General features: G+C 47.1%; 1 protein-coding gene and 1 long non-coding RNA gene across 3 annotated transcripts in view; one reads left to right on the top strand and one right to left on the bottom strand.

Annotated features, from left to right (window-relative positions):
- The window catches only part of cstf3 (cleavage stimulation factor, 3' pre-RNA, subunit 3), a 130625-nt gene extending 109148 nt beyond the window's left edge, over positions 1-21477 (bottom strand). Inside the window, exons 1-2 of one of the 2 annotated variants that reach the window (XM_086008239.1) lie at positions 21237-21477; positions 20996-21104 (exon numbers count right to left, since the gene is read on the bottom strand). In XM_086008239.1, coding sequence (XP_085864365.1) covers positions 20996-21043 — 48 coding nt within the window. In that variant the 5' untranslated portion in view covers positions 21044-21104; positions 21237-21477. The remainder of the gene's footprint in view (positions 1-20995; positions 21105-21236) is intronic. The other variant, XM_086008240.1, reaches the window with a different exon arrangement.
- A 2084-nt stretch (positions 21478-23561) lies between these two features.
- Positions 23562-26535, top strand: part of LOC147107137 (uncharacterized) — a 17858-nt gene continuing 14884 nt past the window's right edge. The window contains exon 1 of the long non-coding RNA XR_015081039.1: positions 23562-24071. This is a non-coding gene — a long non-coding RNA (uncharacterized LOC147107137). The remainder of the gene's footprint in view (positions 24072-26535) is intronic.

The raw sequence follows: 26535 nt of genomic DNA, 5'->3' as shown, positions 1-26535 counted from the left end.
TAGGGTCTAATGAGAGGGAGGAACTGAATGAAATCAGTATTTGTAGGGAAATGGTGTTAGGGAAATTCACGTGTTTGAAGGCCGATAAATCCCCAGGGCCTGATAATCTACATCCTAGGGTACTTAAGGAAGTGGCCCTAGAAATAGTAGATGCATTGCTGGTCATCTTCCAAAATTCGATAGACTCTGGAACAGTTCCCATGGATTGGAGGGTAGCTAATGTTACCCCACTATTCAAATAAGGTGGTAGAGAGAAAACGGGGAATTACAGACCAGTAAGCCTGACATCAGTAGTGGGGAAAATGCTAGAGTCCATTATAAAAGATGTAATAGCAGAGCACTTGGAAAACAGTGACAGGATCGGACAAAGTCAACATGGGTTTACAAAAGGTAAATCATGCTCGACTAATCTACTGGAATTTTTTGAGGATGTAACTGATAGAATAGATAAGGGAGAACCGGTGGATGTGGTGTATTTGGACTTTCAGAAGGCTTTCGATAAGGTCCCGCATAAGAGATTAGCGTGCAAAGTTGAAGCACATGGGATTGGGGGTAAGGTACTGACTTGGATAGAGAACTGATTGGCAGACAGGAAGCAAAGAGTTGGAATAAACGGGTCTTTTTGCGAGTGGCAGGCAGTGACTAGTGGGGTACTGCAGGGATCGGTGCTAGGACCCCAGCTATTCACAATATATATATATAAATGATCTAGACGAGGGAACTAGATGTAATATCTCCAAGTTTGCAGACGAGACAAAGCTGGGTGGGCGTGTGTGCTGAGGAGGATGCAGAGAATCTCCAGGATGATTTGGACAGGTTGTGTGATTGGGCAGATGCAGTATAATGTGGATAAATGCGAGGTTATCCATTTTGGTGGCAAAAACAGGAAGGCAGATTATCTGAACGGCAATAGATTTGGAAAAGGGGAAGTGCAACGAGACCTGGGTGTCCTTGTGCACCAGTCGCTGAAGGTAAGCATGCAGGTGCAGCAGGCAGTTAAAAAGGCAAATGGTATGTTGGCCTTCATAGCAAGAGGATTCGAGTACAGGAGCAAAGATGTCTTGCTGCAGTTGTATAGGGCCTTGGTGAGACCACACCTTAAGTATTGTGCGCAGTTTTGGTCGCCTTATCTGAGGAAGGATGTTCTTGCCATGGAGGGAGTGCAGCGAAGATTCACCAGACTGATACCTGGGATGGCAGGAATGATGTATGAAGCGAAATTGGGTCGATTAGGCTTATATTCGCTAGAGTTTAGAAGAATGAGAGGGGATCTTAAAAAATTCTAACAGGACTAGACAGACTAGACGCAGGAAGGCTGTTCCCGATGGCGGGGGAGTCCAGAACCAGGGGTCACAGTCTAAGGATAAGGGGTAAGCCCTTTAGGACTGAGATGAGGAGGAATTTCTTCACCCAGAGAGTGGTGAACCTGTGGAATTCTCTACCAAAGAAAGCAGTTGAGGTCAATTCATTAAATATATTCAAGAAGGAGTTAGATATATTTCTTAAGGCTAAAGGGATCAAGGGATATGGGGAGAAAGCAGGGACAGGGTACTGAATTTGGATGATCAGCCATGATCTCATTAAATGGCGGAACAGGCTCGAGGGGCCGAATGGCCTACTCCTGCTCCTATCTTCTATGTTTCTATGTAACAGGCTCAATGGGCTGAATGGCCTACACCTGTTCTTATGTTCGAGGTTCTAACCCATGCCTGTGCCAGGTGAGCTAAATTGCATCTCATACAGGAGTGAGGGCACTTCAACTAGACTCAGTTTAGAAGGAAACAATCACCCAGGGTTCAAGTTCCTGAACAGTATTCACACATCAAGTGATTTCTGTCATATTTTCAATTTACAGCTTCCCATTAGCTCGGTGAGTAGCTAAGCCATATAGACCATAAGTCTCCCATGTTTAATACTAGGTCTGTGTGAATTAGCTGACCTCTGCCATAACTGTGCTTGGGAAGGTAGTAGTGGGGGCAGGATGAGAGGGGGGTATGGTCAATACCTTTGCTGGAATAGTGCGTGTGTGAGAACACGTCAGGGAAGGACATAACTGTTATGCCTTCATTGATCAAATATCTTGCTTGCACTCACCATCAAGGCACGCACATGAATAATGACGGGAGGGAGATACTAGATGGAAACTGCTGCCCGTGCAGTAGCAACTAGGATGGAGTCAATGCTTTCATGAGAGATGGGAAGGGGAGAAAATTGCCGAGAGAGAAAAATATAGCTTCTAACTTCATTGATGAGAAAGAGCTGAACAAAAAGTTAATGGCTTGGAATTTGCTGTGGGTAATAACAGCGAACGAACAGAGTGAAAGAGATGGAAACTGGCAAGCTAAGCTAAAGTCTCAAAAAGGTTTCTGAAATAACAAATTTCTCAGAAGCACACATGGGATACACAGCTAGCTCATACCATGTAAAGAATGAGGTCTAATGGGGGAAATCACTTATGAAGGCTGGTGCTGCTTGGAAGCATCAAACCTTTGGGGTCTTATTGACAATATACATTCCAGACCAAAAACTGGCAGCCATGGTGGTCCAGCTATTAGACCGCCAGAGATGAACACAACTCTACCTTTACTTAAACTTCTCCCAAAAACACCAAGGCAATGTACTCCGTGACCCAGGGGCAGTGGGTGAGATTGAGAGAAATAATTAATTGATTGTGATGGGGGGGGGGGGGGGGGGGGGGTTGGTGGTGGCAATAGGAGCCAACTTTTTAAACAGAGATCTTTATCAAATTGGTTCAGGTCACACACCAAGGACTCGGGCGATGAAGCCAGCATCAGTAACTCAACAGTATAGTTATAGCCATAATAGATAATGCCCACAAAGTTTTTCACTCCTCACACAAGCAATAAGGCAATCTGATCACCACTCAAAGCTCTATGATGCTGCACAAGCTTTCAGCCAAACCAATACTACTGATTACTATACAAAATCAGAATATGAAAATTCAGACAAATCTAACGCGCATTTTCCAAACCGAATTCTCTAAACTCCAACCCAGTCCAAATTCACCTTGTATCTAGAAGTTGCAGAGGAAACAAACAAGCAAATTCCAAGCCTAAACCTACCCATAAAAGAGCCAACCCCACTCCAGCAGCCCAAGCACGGCAGATCCCTCCCATCAAATCTACCATAGTGCACAAAACCAACTGATTTCTGCCCTCACCTGGTAAATGCTATCACGCATGGTGTGGTGTGATTTGGTGGCCGTGCCTTCTGTTGCCTAGGCCCCAAGCTCTGGAATTCCCTGCCTAAACCATGCCGCCTTGCTACCTCTCTTTCCTCCTTTAAGACGTTCCTTAAAACCAACCTCTTTGACCAAGCTTTTGGTCACCTGCCCCAATTTATCCATGTGGATCCGTGTCAAATATTTTTGGCTTAAAATGCTTCTGTGCAGCGCCTTGGGATGTTTTACTACATTAAAGGCACTATATAAAGACAAGTTGTTGTTGTGATAGGAGCAAGTTAATGAATCAGACATCAGCCAGTTCCATTCCGCGTTCACATTGTGCACAACTTGCCAACTAAAAAAATTAGACTTCCAAAATGACTTCAAGGTCACTTTCTGCAGTTACATGACGATTTAATGTTATTACTCATTTAAAGGGAGCTGTGAAGTAAATGCAGCTGCTGGTGGGCTGAACAAAAGTAGTTAGCAGTCTGGGACCAGTAGCGCCAGTATGGATTCCATACATGAAGTACTCCATTTATAGTGCTCGATTTAAACTGAATTCCACTGTCCACTCTCTCAACAGTTAAAACTTAAAACGTTTAAAGAGTACTCAGCATTTAAATCAACTCCGAGTAATTTAAAAAATGCCCCGGATGTCAAAAAGACCCGAGCACTTTTTTCATTCAACTTGGCACTGCACTAGCGTTATAGCCCATGCAGCGCCATACCCAAGCTCCAAATGGGGTCTCACTGCTGAACTTCAGTTGGGTTAAAGCTTTGCTTCAGATTTGGCACTGTAATGATGCTAAAGCTACAGCATAGTCACACCTTTGCATATCAGGCTCAAATTGGCTAGCAACTATGGAAACAAAGTCATTTTCATAATTGCTAAAACTTTGTGGAATCAACTGAGTTTCTCCACACTTAAATGGAAACACTACAATCAAACCACATACATGATTATATACACAACTTTTAATGAATCCAAAAAAACTGTAGAAAATAGAATACACAATGCTACCCAGACAATAAATTAATTTATTTGCTAGTTTCTCCCCTATCACCATGTCAAAATGCTGACTCCTTGGAGTACTAGCGCTACTGGGCATCCTCACAGCCAAGTGACTATTATTTATGCGGGAAACGACAGCGAAGGTTAGCAGTCTATTTGATCGCAGGGGGCAACCACATCACTAACCTGCCCTCACCCGACATCCACATTGCCAAAGTTACCAGGTGGTGATCAGGACTAGTTGACTGTTCAACTCACCCTGGAATGCTGAGAGCAAATATAGTGCCTCTACTACTGCATCAGCTGACCAGGGATCTAACCTGGGACCTTTCTGGTTTGTATGGCTTAGCTACTCACTGGATAGAGTCATAGAAATTCAGCCCATCGTGTCCACGCCGACCAAAAAAGAGCTCTCCAGCCTAATCCCACTTCCCAGCTCTTGGTCCGTAGCCCTGTGGGTTACGGCACTTCAAGTGCCTATCCAAGTACTTTTTAAATGCGATGAGGGTTTCTGCCTCTGCCACCTTTTCAGGCAGTGAGTGCCAGACCCCACCACCCTCTGGGTGAAAAGTTCCCTACTCCCCTCTAATCCTTCTACCAATTACTTTAAATCTTTGCCCCCTGGTTATTGACCCCTCTGCTAAGGGAAATAGCCATGATGTGGAGATGTGTTGGACTGGGGTGGACAAATGTGAGAAGTCGCACAACACCAGGTTATAGTCCAACAGTTTTATTTGAAATCACAAGCTTTCGGAGCGCTGCTCCTTCGTCAGGTGAAATGAAGCATATAGGCACAGCATATATAGTCAGGGAAATAGGTCATTCTTATCCACTCTATCTAGGCCCCTCATAATTTTATACACCTCAATTAAATCTCTCCTCAGCCTCCTCTGTTCCAAAGGAAACAACCTCAGCCTATCCAATCTCTCCTCAGTTAAAATTCTCCAGTCCTAGCAAGATCCTCATAAATCTCCTCTGTCCCCTCTCTGGTGCGATCATAAAGTACTTAATTGGCTGTAAAGCATGTCCCCCAAATTGTGTAATGTTTTAATAAGTTTACAAGTTTAATTTAAAACATACATACTGAAGTATGCAATGACAACATGGTCTTTCAAAGAAGTTGAAGAAAATGTACTTGTTACTTTCTGGTTCTGGTTCAGGAATGGCAAGTTGGAAAATATTCAGAATGGTCCTTTTTAATTCCTTATTCATATTTATCCACTACCTGTTTAAAGGCCATGATGGATTCTTCCCCTGCTGTTTGAGAGTGGTGCGCTCCATGTCCTAACAACCCAGTGTCCATAAAAACACCCCATTCTCTGCCGTTATTCTGTTGATCATGTTGAATTGATGCCCTCTGGTTCACTGATTAGTTTCACTATTCCACATTCCAATAACCTGTGAACATAGGAACAGGAGGAGGCCGTTCAGCCCCCTCGAGCCTGTTCCGCCATTCAATGAGATCATGGCTGATCTGCGACCTAACTCCATATCCCTTAATGCCTTTGGTTAACAAAAAGCTATCAATCTCCGATTTAAAATTAACTGATCTAGCATCAATTGTCGTTTGCGGAAGAGTGTTCCAAACTTCTACCACCCTTTGTGTGTAAAAGTGTTTCCTAAGTGTCAAGATCAAGCGAGCTTTTGCCCTTCTGCTCCACGGGAGGTTTCTGTCCTCCCTGAGCTCGCCTTAGGACACCTGCGTTACAGTGTGACAGGTGTACCGCCCCAGTCAAACTCCCCACCTGCCACTGTCCACGGAGCAGGTCGCGCCCGGCCGCTTCCGACCAGAAGCGAGAGCCCCTCGGGGCTCGCCTCACCGGGTAAGTGAAAAAACGATGGCATAGTGGTTAGCACTGTTGCCTCACAGCGCCAGAGACCCGGGTTCGAATCCGGCCTCGGGTGACTGTGCAAACTCCACACAGACAGTCTCCCCGTGTTTGCGTGGGTTTCCTCCGGGTGCTCCGGTTTCCTCCCACAGTCCAAAGATGTGCGGGCTAGGTTGATTGGCTATGATAAATTGACCCTTAGTGTTAGGGGGATTAAATACACGGGGATAGGGTGGGATGTGTGTTGATGTAGGGGTTACGGGGATCGGGTGGGATATGTGTCGGTGCAGGCTCGATGGGCCGAAATGGCCTCTATCTGCACTGTGGGGTTTCTGTGATTCTGTGAAGTGTCAGCTGTGGCTCAGTGGGTAGCACACTTGCCTGAGTCAGAAGGTTGTGGGTTCAAGTCCCACTCCAGGGACCTGCGCACATAAAGCTAGGCTGACACTCCAGTACACTGCGGAGGAATTGCTGCACTGTCTGAGGTGCTGTCTTTCGGATGAGACGTTAAACCGAGGCCCCATCTGCTCTCAGGTGGATGTAAAAGATCCCATGGCACTATTTCGAAGAAGAGTAGGGGAGATACCCAGAGTGTCCTGGCCAATATTTATCCCTCAACCAACATAACAAAGAGAGGTTATCTGGTCATTTTCACATTGCTGTTTGTGGAAGCTTGCTGAACGCAAATTGGCTGCTGCATTTCCTACATTACAACAGTGGCTATACAGGAAACTTCTTGATATCCGGCACCGACGGGACTGAGCTGGTGCCGTTAGTTCAAAACTTCCGGATAAACCAGCGCTAATGTTGAAGGATACGGAGGTTTTCATCTCCGTATCTGACAACAAACACTGCTGCTTAGCAACAGCTTGTAAACACTCGGCCCGTACCTTGGAAGCGTCTCTGAAGCTGTTGCTAAGCTACAGAGATGCTTTCCACAGCCTGACTGTTTAAAAAAAAATGCTAGGGGAAGAAAAAAAACCTAACAAAACGGCTGCTGATTTCTGCCGTTAGATCGAGGTTTCCGGACATACAACCTCCAGATAAACCAAAGTTTCCTGTACTTCAAAAATTACTTCATTGGCTGTAAAGCGTATTGAGACGTCCAGTGGTCGTGAAAAGCGCTATATAAATACAAGTCTGTCTTTCTTTCTAATTTCACTCCTGAAAGGTCTGAAAAGTCTAATTTTTAGACTATGCCCACTTGTCCTAGAATCCCAACCAGTGGAAATAGTTTCTCTCTATCTACTCTATCTGTTGCCCTTAATATCCTGAAAGCTTCGATCAAATCACCCCTTAACCTTCTAAATTCCAGGGAATACAACCCTAATTTGTGTAATACAATCGCAAAATACTGCAGATGCTGGAAATCTGACACACTGTTTCTCTCTCCACAGATGCTGAGTGTTTACAGCATTTCCTGTTATTCCTAATTTGTGTAACCTCTCCTCGCAATCTAATCTGTGGGAGCAGAGAGAATATCAATACCCCGTGGATAAAATAATCTTCTTGACAAGCAGATTCAACAGTAACTTTCAAAAAGGGAATTGGATATAAACATGAAAAGAATATGTGCAGGGAAGTGGGACTGGTTGGATCGCTCCCTCAGAGGGACGGCAGAGAGACCCGGGGCCCAGAGTCCAGACTCCCCAGTCCCAGGGAAATGGCGGGGCCGGCCCGTCTCCCCTCAGTGCGAGCAGCGGACGCCCCCTAAAGACATGGGATGTATTTATAAATGCATTCCCATCTCCAATTTAGAATTCTCATACACATCTCCAATTTAAAATACTCATGTGTTCAGATCCCTTCATGGCAATGCCCCTCCCCATCTCTAACCTCCTCCAGCCCTACAACTCTCCAAGTTCCTCAAATTTTTGGCCTTGTGCATCTCCTGTTCTCCTTGCCCTAACAATGGTGACCATGGCCCAGAAATTCGGCTCTCCACGGTTGAGTATGCACGGGGTACTCACCCGTAGGCCCAACGAAAGTGCTTCCACTCCCCTGAACAAAGGGGTTCAGAAGTCGAACGCGTGCGCAGGAGAGGCAGCGCGTGCACATCGAACTTAGGTTTTTTTGCAGGTTTTCCCGGGAGGGTAAGTCTCCAGAAGTTAGACATGTAAAAAGCAGGCGTAAGACTTGCTTTTTACAAGGTAAGTGGTGAATTAATTAAAACTAAAACATTTTCCCACCGGTTTATTATTTTTAAATACTTTAAAGAAAGGTAAGTTTATTTTTAGCCCCGTTAGAAAATAAAACTTTTTTTCAAAAATTTAAATTATTGTTTAAAAGTTATTTCATGTAATTTATAGTTCATTTAAAAAAAAATGTATTTGAAGATTTAGTGATGTTTTGGGCTTGTAGTATTTATAAGTTTTGACAGCCCTTCCTATCAAACTTATGAATGAAGCATTCCCTGCTCCGATTGGCTCTCCATGGCCCACGTCGAACTAACTGCGCCCATGGGATACGCGAGCACTGCACGCCAGCAGTTGGAGCAGGCCCAGGGTCGGAATTCCACGCGGGCCCACAGCTCAACGGCTGGCGCGCTAGGTTAAGTGCAGGTCGGGGGCTTGCACCTGCGGGAAGCCCCCGACCCGAATTTCTGGGCCCATGTCTTCAGCCATCTAGGACCTAAGCTCTGGAACGCCACCACCACTAAACATTATTGCCTCTCCCCTTCTCTTTAAAACCCTCCTGAAAACCTAGCTTTGACCAAGCTTTTTAGTCACCCCTTCTAATAGCTCCTTCTTTGGCTCACCTCTGTGAAGCACCTTGGGACATTTTTCTACATTTAAAAGGCACTATATAAATGCAAGTTATTATACACGTGCCAAAAAGTCACCAGGTTAAAATAGTACTCAAAATAGTTCAAAACTAGCACTTAGGATCAGTCAACACGAGATGCAACTATAGAAACGTGTACCTAACTACAATACAGTTTTCTACAGCTGCCAATACAACAAAGTACATTCAAGGATTCAGAATGGCAGCATTTTCTTTAAAAAAAAGTTTCTACAGTACCCAGCCATTAGAAAAGCATTTCACAGCAAACCACAAGTGGAAAGGGCTGTCAGAAGTGTAATTTACATCAAAGTTAAGTTCAAGTAAATAAAAACAAGATTTAAAAAAAAATGCTCAAGAAGTAGCTGAGTGTTTATTCTAAGCTATAGTGCAGATTAGAAAAGGTCCTTCATGAATGTAGCAAATGTCCAATTCAATATCTTAAGCAGTTTTGTCCATGTTAAATTGCAGGACCAAAAATTCATCCAAATTCAAAATATAAATATCTGGCTAGATCTTGCATTATCTACTGGAGGCAACAGGAGTAAGAACAATTGTTCCACAGAACATGAATACAAACTCTAGATGTATGACAATGAGTGGACTGTAGGCAGCAATTCAGATGAACAAATCATTTAAATTTTATGCAATTTAAGACATTTGAACGACTGCCTAAAATCCACTGCAACCCATTTTTATATAAAAATCTCACATTGACAAATGTTGAGTTTTCCCTCGAGCTAATATTCTGGCAATCCAACAGCCAAATGTAAGCAACATGGTCCAACAGACTTTTGATATGTTCTCTTCTGAGAAGCATCTCTAATGAAGCTTTCAGAGGCGTGAGCTCGGTTTCTTCAAGCAAAAGACTTGCATTTATATAGCACCTTTCACGACCACTGGACGTCCCAAAGCGGTTTACAGCCAATTTGCGCACAGCAAGCTCCCACAAACAGCAATGTGATAATGACCAGATAATCTATTTTAGTGATATTGATTGAGGGATAAATATTGGCCCAGGACACCAGGGATAACGCCCCTGCTCCTCTTTGAAATAGTGCCAAATGATCTTTTGCGTCCACCTGAAAAAGACAGGGCCTTGGTTTAACATCTCATCCAATCTCAATGAAAGGCGGCACTTCCGACAGTGTAGCACTCCCTCAGTACTGCACCGGAGAGTCAGCCTAGATTTTTGTGTTCAAGTCTCTGGAGTGCGACTTGAACCCACAACCTTCTGAGTCAGAGATGAGAGTGCTACCCACTGAGCCCATCTACCTGGCCACCATCCTACAGTACCTGATGCCGTGATCCTGGATCTGGCGAGCAAAGTGGCACATCATCCGCACCATGCCACCAACGACAAGCTCAACAGGCTGGCAGGAAGGGCCCGCAACAGTCACAGGGGTACAATTTGAAGGTAACAGGACAGGTAGATAAGGTGGTTAAGAAGGCATACAGGATACTTTCCTTTATTAGCCGATGCATAGAATAGAGAAGAGCAGGGAGGTTATGTTTGAACTGTATGAAACTTAGTTAGGCCGCAGCTAAAGTGCTGTATACAGTTCTGGTCATCACATTACAGGAAAGATGTGACTGCACCAGAGAGGGGACAGAGGAGATTTATGAGGATGTTGCCAGGACTGGAGAATTTTAGCTATGAAGAGAGATTAGATAGGCTGGGGTTGGAACAGGAGGCTGAGGGGAGACTTGATTGAGGGGTATAAAATTACGAGGGGCCTATATAGTGTGGCTAGGAAGGGCCTCTTTCCCATAGCAGAGGGGAGTTTGAGAACTTTTTTCACCCAGAGGGTGGAACACTCTGCCTGAAAGGGTGGTAGAGGCAGAAACCCTCATTGCACTTAAAAAGTACTAGAAATGCACTTGAAGTGCCATAACCTACAAGGCTACAGACCAAGAGCTGGAAAGTGGGATTAGGCTGGATAGCACTTTTTCGGCCAGCATAGACATGATGGGTTGAATGGCCTCCCCCTGTGCCGTAAATTTCTGTAATTCTATACAAGAGGCAGCGGGGCTCCCTGATTCAAGTCGGAGAAATCGTGAATTAACTTAATGACAGACACATCACTAAGGTAATCGTACTTTTAACAGTGTGGACAGCTGAATGAGCTGCACGAAATAGTCGGCACACTTAATAGGCACCTATGCAATCGATGCCTGTGGCGGTGACAAATAGTTAGCGGCATTTGCCCGACGTGAACATGGACAGTGATAATAGTGGGGACTGTACTCGCGCAAAATTAATCATTTCAGAGAAGTTGTAGTTAATTGATGAGCCTGTAACAATTTAAACTTGAACGTAAATTTTGTGCATCACTAACTCAACATCAGCTGGGTTCTACTTCATAAAGTTACATTCAATGTTAATGTAAAATCAGGACGTAGTCAGATTCCTTGTATAGCTGACAGATTAACAACTTCAAATAAGTCAAGAGTACACAAATTCTATTTCAGTGTATTGCATGTAAGCTAAAATCATTCCTCGATTTAAAATGTCATTCTTCACCTGTAATGGAGTTGTAAACAGCAATAGATTGGGAGAAGGGGAAGTGCAACGAGACCTGGGTGTCCTTGTGCACCAGTCGCTGAAGGTAAGCATGCAGGTGCGGCAGGCGGTTAAGAAGGCAAATGGTATGTTGGCCTTCATAGCGAGAGGGTTTGAGTACAAGAACAAGGATGTCTTGCTGCAGTTGTACAGGGCCTTGGTGAGACCACACCTTGAGTATTGTGTGCAGTTTTGGTCACCTTATCGGAGGAAGGATGTTCTTGCCATGGAGAGAGTGCAGCGAAGATTCACCAGACTGATACCTGGGATGGCAGGAATGACGTATGAGGAGATTGGGTCGATTGGGCTTATACTCGCTGGAGTTTAGAAGAATGAGAGGGGATCTCATTGAAACTTATAAAATTCTAACAGGACTAGGCAGACTAGATGCAGGAAGGATGTTCCTGATGGTGGGGTAGTCCAGAACCAGGGGTCACAGTCTGAGGATAAGAGGCAAGCCATTTAGGACAGAGATGAGGAGGAATTTCTTCACCCAGAGAGTGGTGAACCTGTGGAATTCTCTACCACAGAAGGCAGTTGAGGCCAATCCATTAAATATATTCAAGGAGTTAGATGTATTTCTTAAGGTTAAAGGGATCAAGGGATATGGGGAGAAGGCAAGGACAGGGTACTGAGTTTGGATGATCAGCCATGATCTCATTTAATGGCGGAACAGGCTCGAGGGGCCGAACGGCCTACTCCTGCTCCTATCTTCTATGTTTCTATGTTAAGATGGTGCTGGCATGTCCTTTTAAGACTACGCATGCTTCTTGTAAATTGGAACAGCATTTGAAGAGTATTTCTGGATGCTCGATTTTTTTCTAAAGCTTGGCAGCTGAGTGTAAATCCTTAAATTATGTATTTTCTCTCTTCAAAAAGTCTAACAGAAAACAAAGCATAATGTCCAATTGTGATGTACATCTCAATTGGAAAGATGGATAGTTTTATCTAATACGCCTGTTTTCCATTTTCCAACATCGCCAGTCCTGATGTAAATAGGATACCTGGATTGGAGAAGTTAAAACTTCATAAAGCAATGTCCATTAGTTGTAATGATAAACATGGGAAAAGGAAATCTTAACTGCTTTTGTTCAAAGAACACTCCTGTTTTGTGTGCAAGCTGATTTGCCAAAAATAAAAAGACTTGCATTTACATAGTGCCTTTCACAACCTCAGGATGTCCCAAAGTGCTTTACAGCCAATGAAGTACTTTTGAAGTGTAGTCACTGTTGTAATGTAAGAAACGTGGCAGCCAATTTGAATACAGCAAGATCCCACAAACAGCAATGTGATAATGACCAGATAATCTGTTTTTTGGTGCTGTTGATTGACATATTGGCCAAGACACCAGAGAGGGAAGACACGGCCTCGGTTTAACGTTTCATCGTGCGGGGGGGGGGGTGGGGGGGGATTCGAATTCCTGGGACATTGGAACTGGTTTGGGGAAGGTGGGACCAGTACAAGCTGGACGGTTTGCACCTGGGCGGGACCGGGACCGATGTCCAAGGGGGAGTGTTTGCTAGTGCTGTTGGGGAGGGTTTAACTAAAATGGTAGGAGGTTGGGAACCTGTGCAGGGAGACAGAGGAAAGGGAAGCAAGGATAGAAACAAAAGACAGGAAGGAGAAAAGCAAAAGTGGAAGGCAGAGAAATCAAGGGTGTAAATCAAACAGGGCTACAGTAAATAATAATTCTAAAACGACGAAGTGTTAAAAAAACAAGCCTGAAGGCTTTATGTCTTAATGCGAGGAGCATTCGTAATAAGGTGGATGAATTAGCTGCGCAAATAGATGTCAACGGATATGATATAATTGGGATTACGGAGACATGGCTCCAGGGTGACCAAGGCTCGGAATTCAACATCCAGGGGTATTCAATATTCAGGAAGGACAGGCAAAAAGGAAAAGGAGATGGGGTAGCATTGCTGGTTAAAGAGGAGATTAACAATAGTAAGGAAGGATATTAACTCTGACGATGTGGAATCTGTATGGGTAGAGCTGAGAAATACCAAGGGGCAGAAAACATTAGTGGGAGTGGTATATAGACCTCCAAACAGTAATGCGGAGGTTGGGGATGGCATTAAAAGGGAAATTAGAGAAGCGTGCAATAAGGGCACAGCAGTTATCATGGGTGACTTTAATCTACATATAGATTGGGCTAACCAAATTAGTAACAATACTGTGGAGGAGGAATTCCTGGAGTGTATACGGGATGGTTTCCTGGACCAATATGTCGAAGAACCAACTAGAGATCAGGCCATCTTAGGCTGGGTATTATGTAATGAGGAAGGATTAATTAGCAATCCTGTTGTGCGAGGCCCCTTGGGGACGAGCGATCATAATATGATTTGAATTCTTCATTAAGATGGAGAGTGAAGTAGTTGACTCAGAGACTAGGGTCCTGAATTTAAATAAAGGAAACTATGACGGTATGAGGCGCGAGTTGGCGAGGATGGATTGGGGAGCGTTACTCAAAGGGTTGACGGTGGATAGGCAATGGCAAACATTTAAAGACCGCATGGATGAACTACAGAATTTGTTCATCCCTGTTTGGCATAAAAATAACAAAAAAGGTGACTCAACTGTGGCTAACAAGGGAAATTAGGGATAGCATAAGATCCAAGGAGAGGCACAAATAACTACATATGGGTATGATCTTGTGGCCATTACAGAAACATGGCTGCAGGGTGACCATGACTGGGAATTAAATATACCAGGTTATTTAACAATCAGGAAGGACAGGCAGGAAGGAAGGGGAGGTGGGGTGGCTATGTTAATAAAGGAAGGAATCACTGTAATACAGAGAAATGATATTGTGTCAAAGGATCAGGATAGTGAAACAGTTTGGGTGGAGATACGGAATAATAAGGGGAAAAAAACACTAGTGGGCATAGTCTATAGGCCTCCGAACAGTTGCAACTCTGTTGGACGGAGTATTAATCAGGTAATAGTTGAGGCTTGTAATAAGGGAACAGCTATAATTATGGGGGATTTTAACTATCATATTAACTGGATAAATCAAATTGGGCAGGGCTGCCTTGAGGATGAGTTCATTGAGTGTATTAGGGATGGGTTTCTTGAGCAGTATGTAACTGAACCGACCAGGGGGCAAGCAACCTTAGATTTGGTCCTGTGTAATGAGACAGGATTAATTAAAAATGTCCTAGTAAAGGATCCCCTTGGAATGAGTGACCATAACATGGTTGAATTCCATATTCAATTAGAGGGTGAGAAGGTTGGATCTCAAACAAGCGTGCTGAGCTTGAATAAAGGAGACTATGAAGGTATGAGAGTGGAATTGATTAGAGTGGACTGGGAAAATAGATTAAAGGGTAAGACGGTACATGATCAGTGGTGTACTTTTAAGGAGTTATTTTACAACTTCCAAAAAAAATATTCCACTGAGGAAAAAAGGGTGTAAAAGTAAAGACAGCCATCCGTGGCTAAGTAAAGTAATTAAGGATAGTATCCGACTAAAAACAAGGGCATAGAAGGTAGCCAAATCTAGTGGGAGGATAGAAGATTGGGAAGTCTTTAAAGGACAGCAAAAAATAATTAAAAGATTGATTAAGAAAGGGAAGATAGATTATGAAAGTAAATTAGCAAAAAATATAAAAACAGATAGCAAAAGTTTCTATAGTTATATAAAAAGAAAAAGGGTGGCTAAAGTAAATGTTGGTCCCTTAGAGGATGAGACCAGGAAATTAATGGTGGGAAACATGGAGATGGCAAAAATGCTGAACAATTATTTTGTATCAGTCTTTACGGTAGAGGACACTAAGAATATCCCAACACTGGACAAACAGGGGGGGGGGGGGGAGCTAAATACAATTAAAATCACTAAGGAAGTGGTACTTGGTAAAATAATGGGACTCAAGGCAGATAAATCCCCTGGACCTGATGGCTTATATCCTAGGGTCTTGAGGGAAGTGGCAGTAGGGATTGTGGATGCATTGGTAATAATTTTCCAAAACTCCCTGGACTCAGCAAAGGTCCTGGCAGATTGGAAAACTGCTAATGTAACACCCTTATTTAAAAAGGGTAGTAGGCAGAAGGCTGGAAACTATAGACCTGTTAGCCTAACATTTGGGGTTGGTAAAATTTTAGAGTCCATTATTAAGGAGACAGTAACGGGACATTTGGATAAACATAATTTAATAGGACAAAGTCAACATGGTTTTATGAAGGGGAAGTCATGTTTGACAAATTTGCTTGAGTTCTTTGAGGAAGTAACATACAGGGTGGATAAAGGGGAACCAGTGGACGTAGTGTATTTAGACTTCCAAAAGGCATTTGACAAGGTGCCACACAAAAGATTATTGCTCAAGATAAAAAATCATGGGATGGGGGGTAATATTCTGGCATGGGTGGAGGATTGGCTATCTAACAGAAAGCAGAGTTGGGATAAATGGTTCGTTCTCAGACTGGCAATCAGTAACTAGTGGTGTTCCACAGGGGTCAGTGCTGGGTCCCCAACTCTTTACAATCTATATTAATGATTTGGAGGAGGGGACCGAGTGTAACATATTAAAGTTTGCAGATGATACAAAGATGGGAAGGAAAGTAGTGAGTGAGGAGGACATTAAAAACCTGCAAAGGGACATAGACAGGCTAAGTAAGTGGGCAGAGATTTGGCAGATGGAATACAATACTGGAAAGTGTGAGGTTATGCACTTTGGCAGGAAAAATCATAGAGCAAATTATCTTAATGGCAAGAAACTGGAAAGTACTGTAGTACAAAGGGATCTGGGGGTCCTGGTGCACAAAACTCAAAGTTACTATGCAGGTGCAGCAAATGATCAAGGAGGCCAATGGAATGTTGGCTTTTATTGCTAGGGGGATAGAATATAAAAATAGGGAGGTATTGTTGCAGTTGTACAAGGTATTGGCGAGACCGCACCTGGAATACTGCATACAGTTTTGGTGTCCATACTTAAAAGACATACTTGCTCTCGAGTCAGTACAAAGAAGGTTCACTCGGTTAATCCCGGGGATGAGGGGGTGGACATATGAGGAGAGGTTGAGTAGATTGGGACTCTTACTCATTAGAGTTCAGAAGAATGAGAGGCGATCTTATTGAAACATATAAGATTGTGAAGGGGCTTGATTGGGTGGATGCGGTGAGGATGTTCCCAATGATGGGTGAAACTAGAACTGGGGGCATCACTACCTGGTATGGCAACTGCACCGCCACAGGCCGCAAGGCTCTACAGATGGTAGTGAAAGCTGCACAACACACTACAGGAATTAAACTACCTGCTGTGCAGGATATCTACCCCGAGGGGTGCCGGGGGAAGGCCCTGAGAATCATTAAAGACGCGAGTCCCCCCAGCCACAACCTCTTCGCCCTGCTCCCGTCCGGTAAGGGATACCGAAGCATACGATCTCGTACCAACAGGTTTCGAAACAGCTTCTACCCCCAGGCCATAAGACTCATGAACGATTAATTTATTACTGTTGTTTTATTTATTATTACTGTCTTTCTATTAGTATTTCTATTAGTATTTTTATCATTGTTATGCCATATTTATTCCAATGTTGGGAGGACTTGTAAAAATCAACATTTCATTGTGCAGTACACACGTCTGCTGCATATATGACAAATAAAATTGAATTGAATAATCTTAGAATAAGGGGCTGCTCTTTCAAAACTGAGATGAGGAGAAACTTCTTCACTCAGAGGGTAGTAGGTCTGTGGAATTTGCTGCCCCAAAAAGCTGTGGAAGCTACATCATTAAATAAATTTAAAACAGAAATAGACAGTTTCTTAGAAGTAAAGGGAATTAGGGGTTACGGGGAGCAGGCAGGAAATTGGACATGAGTCTAGGTTCGGATTGGTCATGGTCCTGTGGGTAACGGAGCGGGCCCAGGGGCCGTGTAGCCTGGTTCTGCTCCTACTTCTTGTGTTATAATTATGTGTTAGATTTCAGGAGATGGTTCTATTCCTGTTCCTGGCTGGGGTGGACATCACCTTTTACAGAAGGTAAGTACTGTAGAAAATATAGGGACAGTGATCTCCTGGACGAGTTTCGATCGCCTAGATGGGTCGGAGAGGAATTTCCCAGATTTTTTTCTCCCAAATTGGCCATTGGGTTTTTATCTGGTTTTTCGCCTCTCCCAGGAGATCACATGGGTTCGGGAGGGATGTAGAGTGATAGTAGATTTGATGTTAGGATCAGATCAGCCATGATCTTATTGAATGGTGGAGCAGGCTCGAGGGGCCGATTGGCCTACTCCTGCTCCTATTTCTTATGTTATGACATAAATTGGCCAGAAAAAGCAGCAAACCTGAGGATTGGGAGCAGTTTAGAATTCAACAAAGGAGGACAAAGGGATTAATTAAGAGGGGGAAAATAAGAGTATGAGTGTAAGCTTTCAGGGAAAATAAAAACTGACTGTAAAAGCTTCCATAGATATGTGAAGAGAAAAAGATTGGTGAAGTCAAGCGTAGGTCCCTTGCAGTCAGAATCAGGGGAATTTATAATGGGAAACAAAAATGGCAGACCAATTGTGGTAAACCACTGTTATTGTTATTCACTGTTGTTGTTGTTGTACACTGTTGTACCTATGCATGCCTCAACATGTCTCAGCTGGCTCCACCCACAGGCCCAGGTATAAAGGTGATTGACCTGCAGCCCCCTGCCTTCTTGGAACCCAGTCAACCACGAGAGGCATGCTCTGTTCTTTGCTAATAAAAGCCTTTAGTTACTCTCCTAACTCTCCGTCTTTTATGAGTAATTGATAGCGCATCACCAATTAAATACATACTTTTGTTCTGCCTTCACAAAGGAGGACACAAAAAACCTCGCAGAGATGTTGGGGAACATAGGGTCTAATGAGAGGGAGGAACTGAATGAAATCAGTATTTGTAGGGAAATGGTGTTAGGGAAATTGACGGGATTGAAGGCCGATAAATCCCAGGGCCTCATAATCTACATCCTAGGGTACTTAAGGAAGTGGCCCTGGAAATAGTAATCTACTGGAATTTTTTGAGGATGTAACTGGTAGAATAGATAAGGGAGAACCGGTAGATGTGGTGTATTTGGACTTTCAGAAGGCTTTCGATAAGGTCCCGCATAAGAGATTAGCGTGCAAAGTTAAAGCACATGGGATTGGGGGTATGGTACTGACTTGGATAGAGAACTGGTTGGCAGACAGGAAGCAAAGAGTTAGAATAAACGGGTCTTTTTCCAAGTGGCAGGCAATCACTAGTGGGGTACCACAGGGATCGGGGCTAGGACCCCAGCTATTCACAATATATAAATGATCTAGTTGAGGGAGCTAGATGTAATATCTCCAAGTTTGCAGGCGACACAAAGCTGGGTGGGCGTGTGTGCTGTGAGGAGGATGCAGAGAAACTCCAGTATTTGGACAGGTTGGGTGATTGGGCAGATGCAGTATAATGTGGATAAATGCGAGGTTATCCACTTTGGTGGCAAAAACAGTAAGGCAGATTATCTAAACGGCAATAGATTGGGAAAAGGGGAAGTGCAATGAGACCTAGGTGCCCTTGTGCACCAGTTGCTGAAGGTAAGCATGCAGGTGCAGCAGGCGGTTAAGAAGGCAAATGGTATGTTGGCCTTCATAGCGAGAGGATTCGAATACAGGAGCAAGGAAGTCTTGCTGCAGTTGTACAGGGCCTTGATGAGATGAGACCACATCTTGAGTATTGTGTGCAGTTTTGGTTGCCTTATCTGATGAAGGATGTTCTTGCTATGGAGGGATTGCAGTGAAGATTCACCAGACTAATACCTGGTATGGTAGGAATGACATATGGGTGAATTTGGCTTATATTCGCTAGAGTTTAGAAGAATGAGAGGGGATCTCATTGAAACTTATAAAATTCTAACAGGACTAGACAGACTAGATGCAGGAAGGATGTTCCCGATGGCAGGGGAGTCCAGAACCAGGGGTCACAGTCTAAGGATAAGGGGTAAGCCATTTAGGACAGATGAGGAGGAATTTCTTCACCCAGAGAGTGGTGAACCTGTGGCATTCTCTACCACAGAAGGCAGTGGAGGCCAATTCATTAAATATATTCAAGAAGGAGTTAGATATATTTCTTGAGGCTAAAGGGATATGGGGAGAAAGCAGGGACAGGGTACTGAATTTGGATGATCAGCCACGATCTCATTAAATGGCAGAACAGGCTCGAGGGGTCAAATGTTTCTACCTAAAGCAGCACCATCTTAGTACTTCACTGGAGGGTCAGCCTAGATTACTGTGCTCAAGTCTCTGGAGTGGGACTGACAACCTTCTGATTCAGAGGCAAGTGTGCTACCACTGAGCCACAGCTGACACTATCAACCCCATCTCCTCACCATCACAAGGACCATCTACTGCCATATCTATTATCAACCACCTCCACACTTACCTCAACCCATATGCCACTGAAACCCTTATTTATGCCTTCATCACCTCCAGACACAATGGGAGTATCCAATAGTCTGCTTTCCTATTCGCCACCCTCCCACCAACTTCAGCTCAACCAAAACTCTTCCATTATCCTATCCTGTATCAATTCCTGCCCACTCATTGCCCCCCTCCTCACTGGCTCCCAGGCCCCAAAATTTCATATGCTTGTGTTTAAATTCTTTCATGGCCTCTATCTCTAACCTCCTCCAACGCTACAACCTCCATGAACTCTGTCCCTCTGAACACAGCCTCTCTTGTGCAAGTACCCGCCCTACCCCACACCCGTGGCAATCATGCATTCTGCCACTCCTTCAAGATCCTTTAACTCACCTCTTTGACCAAGCTTTCAGTTATTCCTATTTTTCCCCTTTTGGCTTATCCAGGTTTTCTTGCCCGTGGGACTTTTTTCTATGTTAAAGGCAATATATAAATGCAAACCGTTGAAAACCAGGCATGGACTTGGACCCAAGTGCTTCCCACACTTTCTGGTTTTGTTGCAGACCACCACAATTTTGCAGCCTTATGCCCTTTTAATTGTAAGTAACAAGTTGATGGAGACGTCGAGATTTAATAGTTGATGTACCAAGCATCAAAGCAATGGTCACCTCTGCTTTAAACCGTGCCAGGTAAATCTGCTCCAAGCACAAATCACCAGAAATAAATCTGCATGTTGCCTCCTCGATGCAGTGTGTTATTTTGACCGAATCTGAAGGTTTTAGCCGGGCGCATTTGCAACCAATTTAAGATAACCCACAGATTGGAGTCTGGGTTGGCAGCACAAGAACCCATCTTGTGATTTCATTTCGGAATGGCCCCACGTGTTGTACGAATTAACACACCTCCGGCGGGTCACACAAAAAAGGTTAGCTTCAAAAAGTGCCCTTCGCAACCGTGCGGAATACAAAGAGGCATCCTGAAATCAAAACTATGAAGTGTCTAAACTAGATTTTTTTTTTTTGGGGGGGGGGGGGGGGGGAAAGGAGGAAAGAGAATAAAAACCACTAAAGGAAATCTTACAGTAACAGGAGACGAAACAAACCTTCGCGCTAAAAAAAAAGGGGGTTAATCTTGCAGTTATTTTTTGGGGGGAGGGCTCCAAAAAAAAACTCCGCCTCAGTATTAAATTTCAGCCTGGGTTATTGTTGCTCGTGAGAGAGAAAGACGGTTGTTAGGGGGAACGGGAAAGCAGACATTTAATTCATGCGGCCCACCTTGCCTTTTGAAAGAAAATACACGTTATAGCCAGCCCTGTCCGCCATCTTAACCCCTCTCGGCGGCACGACGAGACACGCGAACCGCCGGCGACACGCCGTTTGAAGACTATACATAAAAATATAAATGAATTAGACGCCGGTTTTTCTGGTTTTTTTTCCTAAACCGGCTCTACCATAACCCGACTGCTTTAAATCCCCCCCACCGACCGACAGGCATCTTCAACTGAATCCGACCTACCTGCTCCACAGTTCCTTCGCCGGACATTGTGTATTGTGAAATTTTATATATATATATTTTTTTAAAAGCACCCCACACACAAATGAATTAACGGACGCTAAATGTTGTTCGACTGACTATAGAGAACCCGCTTTTTACTCTCCCTCTTGCTCCTAACCTAACCTCCCCTCCTGTCCCTGTCCGTCTCCTCCACCACCACCACCTCCGGCCGTGGCCGCCGCCTCAGCGCTCTTCACAAAATGGCGGCCGCGAGCGAGCGAGCGGCCGAAAGTTCACCGGAAGCAGAGGTTTGGCGCGCAACCCCGCCTCCTCGCCAGTGCCCGGATGTGCCGCTAACCCCCGCCCCCCTCCCCATCTCTTCAGGATCTCAGGTATCTTGTTTCCAGGAGCACCAAGTTGTCATTATCTGAGGAAGGATGTTCTTGCCATGGAGGGAGTGCAGCGAAGATTCACCAGACTGATACCTGGGATGGCAGGAATGACGTATGAGGAGAGATTGGGTCGATTGGGCTTATACTCGCTAGAGTTTAGAAGAATGAGAGGGGATCTCATTGAAACTTATAAAATTCTGACAGGACTGGACAGACTAGATGCAGGAAGGATGTTCCCGATGGTGGGGGAGTCCAGAACCAGGGGTCACAGTCTACGGATAAGGGATAAGCCATTTAGGACTGAGATGAGGAAGAATTTCTTCACCCAGAGAGTGGTGAACCTGTGGAATTCTCTACCACAGAAGGCAGTTGAGGCCAATTCATTAAATATATTCAAGAAGGAGTTATATATATTTCTTAAGGCTAAAGGGATCAAGGGATATGGGGAGAAGGCAGAGACAGGGTACTGAATTTGGATGATCAGCCATGATCGCATTGAATGGTGGAGCAGGCTCGAGGGGCCGAATGGCCTACTCCTATCTTCTGTTTCTATATTAACGACCTGGAAAGAAGGATCTACCCTATCTATGCCCCTCATAATTTTGTACACCTCAATCAGGTCCCCCCCCTCAGCCTTCTCTGCTCTAAGGAAAACAACCCCAGTCTCTCTTCATTGCTGAAGCGCTCCAGCCCAGGTAACATCCTGGTGAATCTCCTCTGCACCCTCTCCAATGCAATTACATCCTTCCTATAGTGTGGCGACCAGAACTGCACACAGTATTCCAGCTGTGGCCTAACTAGCATTTTGTACAGCTCCATCATAATTTACCTGCTCTTATATTCTATGCCTCGGCTAATGAAGGCAAGTAAACCATATGCCTTCTTAACCACCTTATCTATCTGTCCTGCTGCCTTCAGGGATCTATATACATGCACACCAAGGTCCCTCTGATCTTCTGTCCTTCCTAGGGTCCTACCATTCATTGTGTACGCCCTTGCCTTGTTACTCCTCCCAAAATGCATCACCTCACACTTTTCAGGGTTAAATTCCATTTGCCACTGTTCTGCCCATCTGACCAACCCGTCTATATCGTCCTGTAGCCTGAGGCTTCCCTCCTCGCTATTTACCACTCCACCAATTTTCATGTCATCTGCGAACTTACTGATCATACCTCCTACATTCATATCTAAATCATTAATGTACGCTACAAACAGCAAGGGACCCAGCACCGATCCCTGCGGTACACCACTGGACACAGGCTTCCAGTCACAAAAACAACCTTCGACCATCACCCTCTGCCTCCTGCCACTAAGCCAATTTTGGATCCAATGTGCCAAATTGCCCTGGATCTCATGGGCGCTTACCTTCTTGACCAGTCTCCCATGCGGGACTTTGTCAAAAGCCTTACTGAAGTCCATGTAGACTACATCAACCACACTACCCTCACCCACACACCTAGTCACCCCCTCGAAAAATTCAATCAAATTGGTTAGACATGATTTCCCCCTGACAAAGCTATGCTGACTATCCTTGATTAATCCTTGCCTCTCCAAGTGGAGACTAATTCTGTCCCTCAGAATTTTTTCCAATAATTTCCCTACCACTGATGTTAGGCTCACTGGCCTGTAATGCCCTGGTTTATCCCTACTACCCTTCTTGAATAATGGTACTACGTTAGCTGTTCTCCAGTCCTTTGGCACCTCCCCTGTGGCCAGAGAGGTTCTGAAAATTTGTGTCAGAGCCCCTGCAATCTCCACCCTTGCCTCACACAGCAGCCTGGGATACTTCTCGTCTGGGCCTGGGGGTTTATCCACTTTTAAGCCTGCTAAAACTGCTAGTACCTCCTCCCTCTCAATGCTAATTTGTTCAAGTATATCACAATCCCCCTGCCTGATTTCTATGCCTACATCTTCCTTCTCCATAGTGAACACAAATGCAAAATTTTCATTTAAAACCTCACCTACATCTTTCGGCTCTACACACAGATTGCCACTTTGGTCCCTAATGGGCCCTACTCTTTCCCTGGTTATCCTCTTGCCCTTAATCTATATATATAAAGCGGCTCTTCTGTCTGTCTGTCTGTCTGTCCGCCTGGTCTCGATGCGTTTGGAAGTTACAGAGCGTACCGACGCGCGCGTCGCCTCAAAAGAAAGCTTGCGATTCCGGACCGGTCATCGGCGTATTTACGTTTCGGCCGGACAAAAATCCCGCCCGCGGTATCCCAAAAACGTTCAGCGTTCCGCTCATTAGCATCTCATTAGCGACCGTGTGACGTCGAGGTCTTCCTACAGTTGAGTGTCGAGTGACTCGACGATTGACCAATCCTACGCTTGGGTGACCTGACCGGTCGACCAATCGGTGCGTGTGTGGGCGGGCCTTATCCTTCTGAACCGAGGTGAGTGGCCGCCATCTTGATTTTTCACGATTTTTTCCCCCACACTTTCTGTGTGTTAGGGAACTAAGGTAAATATTTGAATTATGTGTTAGGGAATTAATTAACAATTTATTTCAGTTTTATATTGTGTTTAGCAACCCCCCCCCTCCTCCTCCTCCTCCTCACCCTCGCGCAGGGGGGACTCGGTGCTGGTCTCCAGGCCCGCTGCAGGCAGGCCTGAAGCTCCAAAAATTTCTCTATCTCTCTTCCCTCTCTCTCCTTCTCCTCTTCCCTCTCTCTTCTTCTCCTCTTCCCTCTCTCTCCTTCTCCTCTTCCCTCTCTGTCTCTCTCTACTTCCCCCTCTCAGGTTTGACGGTGTCGGGGCCCGAAGTGAGCCGCTCTAACGGCCGCCAGCCCGCGGGGTTTCCCTGCCTACTCCCCGCTCTAACGGCCGCCAGCCCGCGGGGTTTCCCTGCCTACTCCCCGCGGGCCGCCTCGCGCGCGCATGCGCCGCCTCGCGCGCGAGAGCCCCCTCTGGCTTTTTTTTTTAAACGGCAACCACGCATGCGCACGGCCGTTGCGCAGCCGCCTTGACGCCGGCACGCATGCGCATGGCCCCCGTGACGCCAGCACACAGCCTCGTGAGATCGCGGGGGGGGGAGAGCCTCGGGAAATCGCGGGGGGGGGGCAGCCTCGGGAAATCGCGGGGGGGGCAGCCTCGGGGGGGGGCAGCCTCGGTAAATCGCGGGGGGGGGGGGAGAGCCTCGGTAAATCGCGGGGGGGGGGGGGAGAGCCTCGGTAAATCGCGGGGGGGGGGGGGAGAGCCTCGGTAAATCGCGGGGGGGGGGGGAGAGCCTCGGGAAATCGCGGGGGGGGGAGAGCCTCGGGAAATCGCGGGGGGGGGGGAGAGCCTCGGAAATCGCGGGGGGGGGGAGAGCCTCGGGAAATCGCGGGGGGGGGGGGGAGAGCCTCGGGAAATCGCGGGGGGGGGAGAGCCTCGGGAAATCGCGGGGGGGGGGGAGAGCCTCGGGAAATCGCGGGGGGGGGGAGCCTCGGGAAATCGCGGGGGGGGGGAGAGCCTCGGGAAATCGCGGGGGGGGGGGAGCCTCGGGAAATCGCGGGGGGGGGAGCCTCGGGAAATCGCGGGGGGGGCAGCCTCGGGGGGGGGAGCCTCGGGAAATCGCGGGGGGGGGAGCCTCGGGAAATCGCGGGGGGGGGAGCCTCGGGAAATCGCGGGGGGGGGGGGAGCCTCGGGAAATCGCGGGGGGGGGGGGGAGCCTCGGGAAATCGCGGGGGGGGGGGGGAGCCTCGGGAAATTGCGGGGGGGAGAGCCTCGGGAAATCGCGGGGGGCGGGGGGGAGAGAGCCTCGGGAAATCGCGGGGGGCGGGGGGGAGAGAGCCTCGGGAAATCGCGGGGGGGGGAGAGCCTCGGGAAATCGCGGGGGGGGGGGAGAGCCTCGGGAAATCGCGGGGGGCGGGGGGGAGAGAGCCTCGGGAAATCGCGGGGGGGGGGGGAGCCTCGGGAAATCGCGGGGGGGGGAGCCTCGGGAAATCGCGGGGGGGGGGGAGCCTCGGGAAATCGCGGGGGGGGGGGGAGCCTCGGGAAATCGCGGGGGGGGGGAGCCTCGGGAAATCGCGGGGGGGGGGGAGCCTCGGGAAATCGCGGGGGGGGGAGGAGAGCCTCGGGAAATCGCGGGGGGGGGGAGGAGAGCCTCGGGCAATCGCGGGGGGGGGGGAGAGCCTCCGGAAATCGCGGGGGGGGGGGGGAGAGCCTCGGGAAATCGCGGGGGGGGGGGGAGAGAGCCTCGGGAAATCGCGGGGGGGGGGGGAGCCTCGGGAAATCGCGGGGGGGAGAGCCTCGGGAAATAGCGGGGGGCGGGGGGGAGAGAGCCTCGGGAAATTGCGGGGGGGAGAGCCTCGGGAAATCGCGGGGGGGAGAGCCTCGGGAAATCGCGGGGGGGGGGAGGAGAGCCTCGGGAAATCGCGGGGGGCGGGGGGGGAGAGAGCCTCGGGAAATCGCGGGGGGCGGGGGGGAGAGAGCCTCGGGAAATCGCGGGGGGGGAGAGCCTCGGGAAATCGCGGGGGGGGGGGAGAGCCTCGGGAAATCGCGGGGGGGGGGAGGAGAGCCTCGGGAAATCGCGGGGGGCGGGGGGGAGAGAGCCTCGGGAAATCGCGGGGGGGGGGAGGAGAGCCTCGGGAAATCGCGGGGGGCGGGGGGGAGAGAGCCTCGGGAAATCGCGGGGGGCGGGGGGGAGAGAGCCTCGGGAAATCGCGGGGGGGGGGAGAGCCTCGGGAAATCGCGGGGGGGGGGGAGAGCCTCGGGAAATCGCGGGGGGGGGGGAGGAGAGCCTCGGGAAATCGCGGGGGGCGGGGGGGAGAGAGCCTCGGGAAATCGCGGGGGGGGGGAGAGCCTCGGGAAATCGCGGGGGGGGGGGAGAGCCTCGGGAAATCGCGGGGGGGGGGAGGAGAGCCTCGGGAAATCGCGGGGGGCGGGGGGGAGAGAGCCTCGGGAAATCGCGGGGGGGGGGGAGGAGAGCCTCGGGAAATCGCGGG

Source organism: Somniosus microcephalus, chromosome 15, assembly GCF_052327205.1.
Source record: "Somniosus microcephalus isolate GS21.2 chromosome 15, FLI_Smic_1.0, whole genome shotgun sequence".
NCBI lineage: Eukaryota > Metazoa > Chordata > Chondrichthyes > Squaliformes > Somniosidae > Somniosus > Somniosus microcephalus.
Note: the sequence above shows the minus strand (reverse complement) of the source record. Positions and strands in the feature narration are given on the sequence as shown.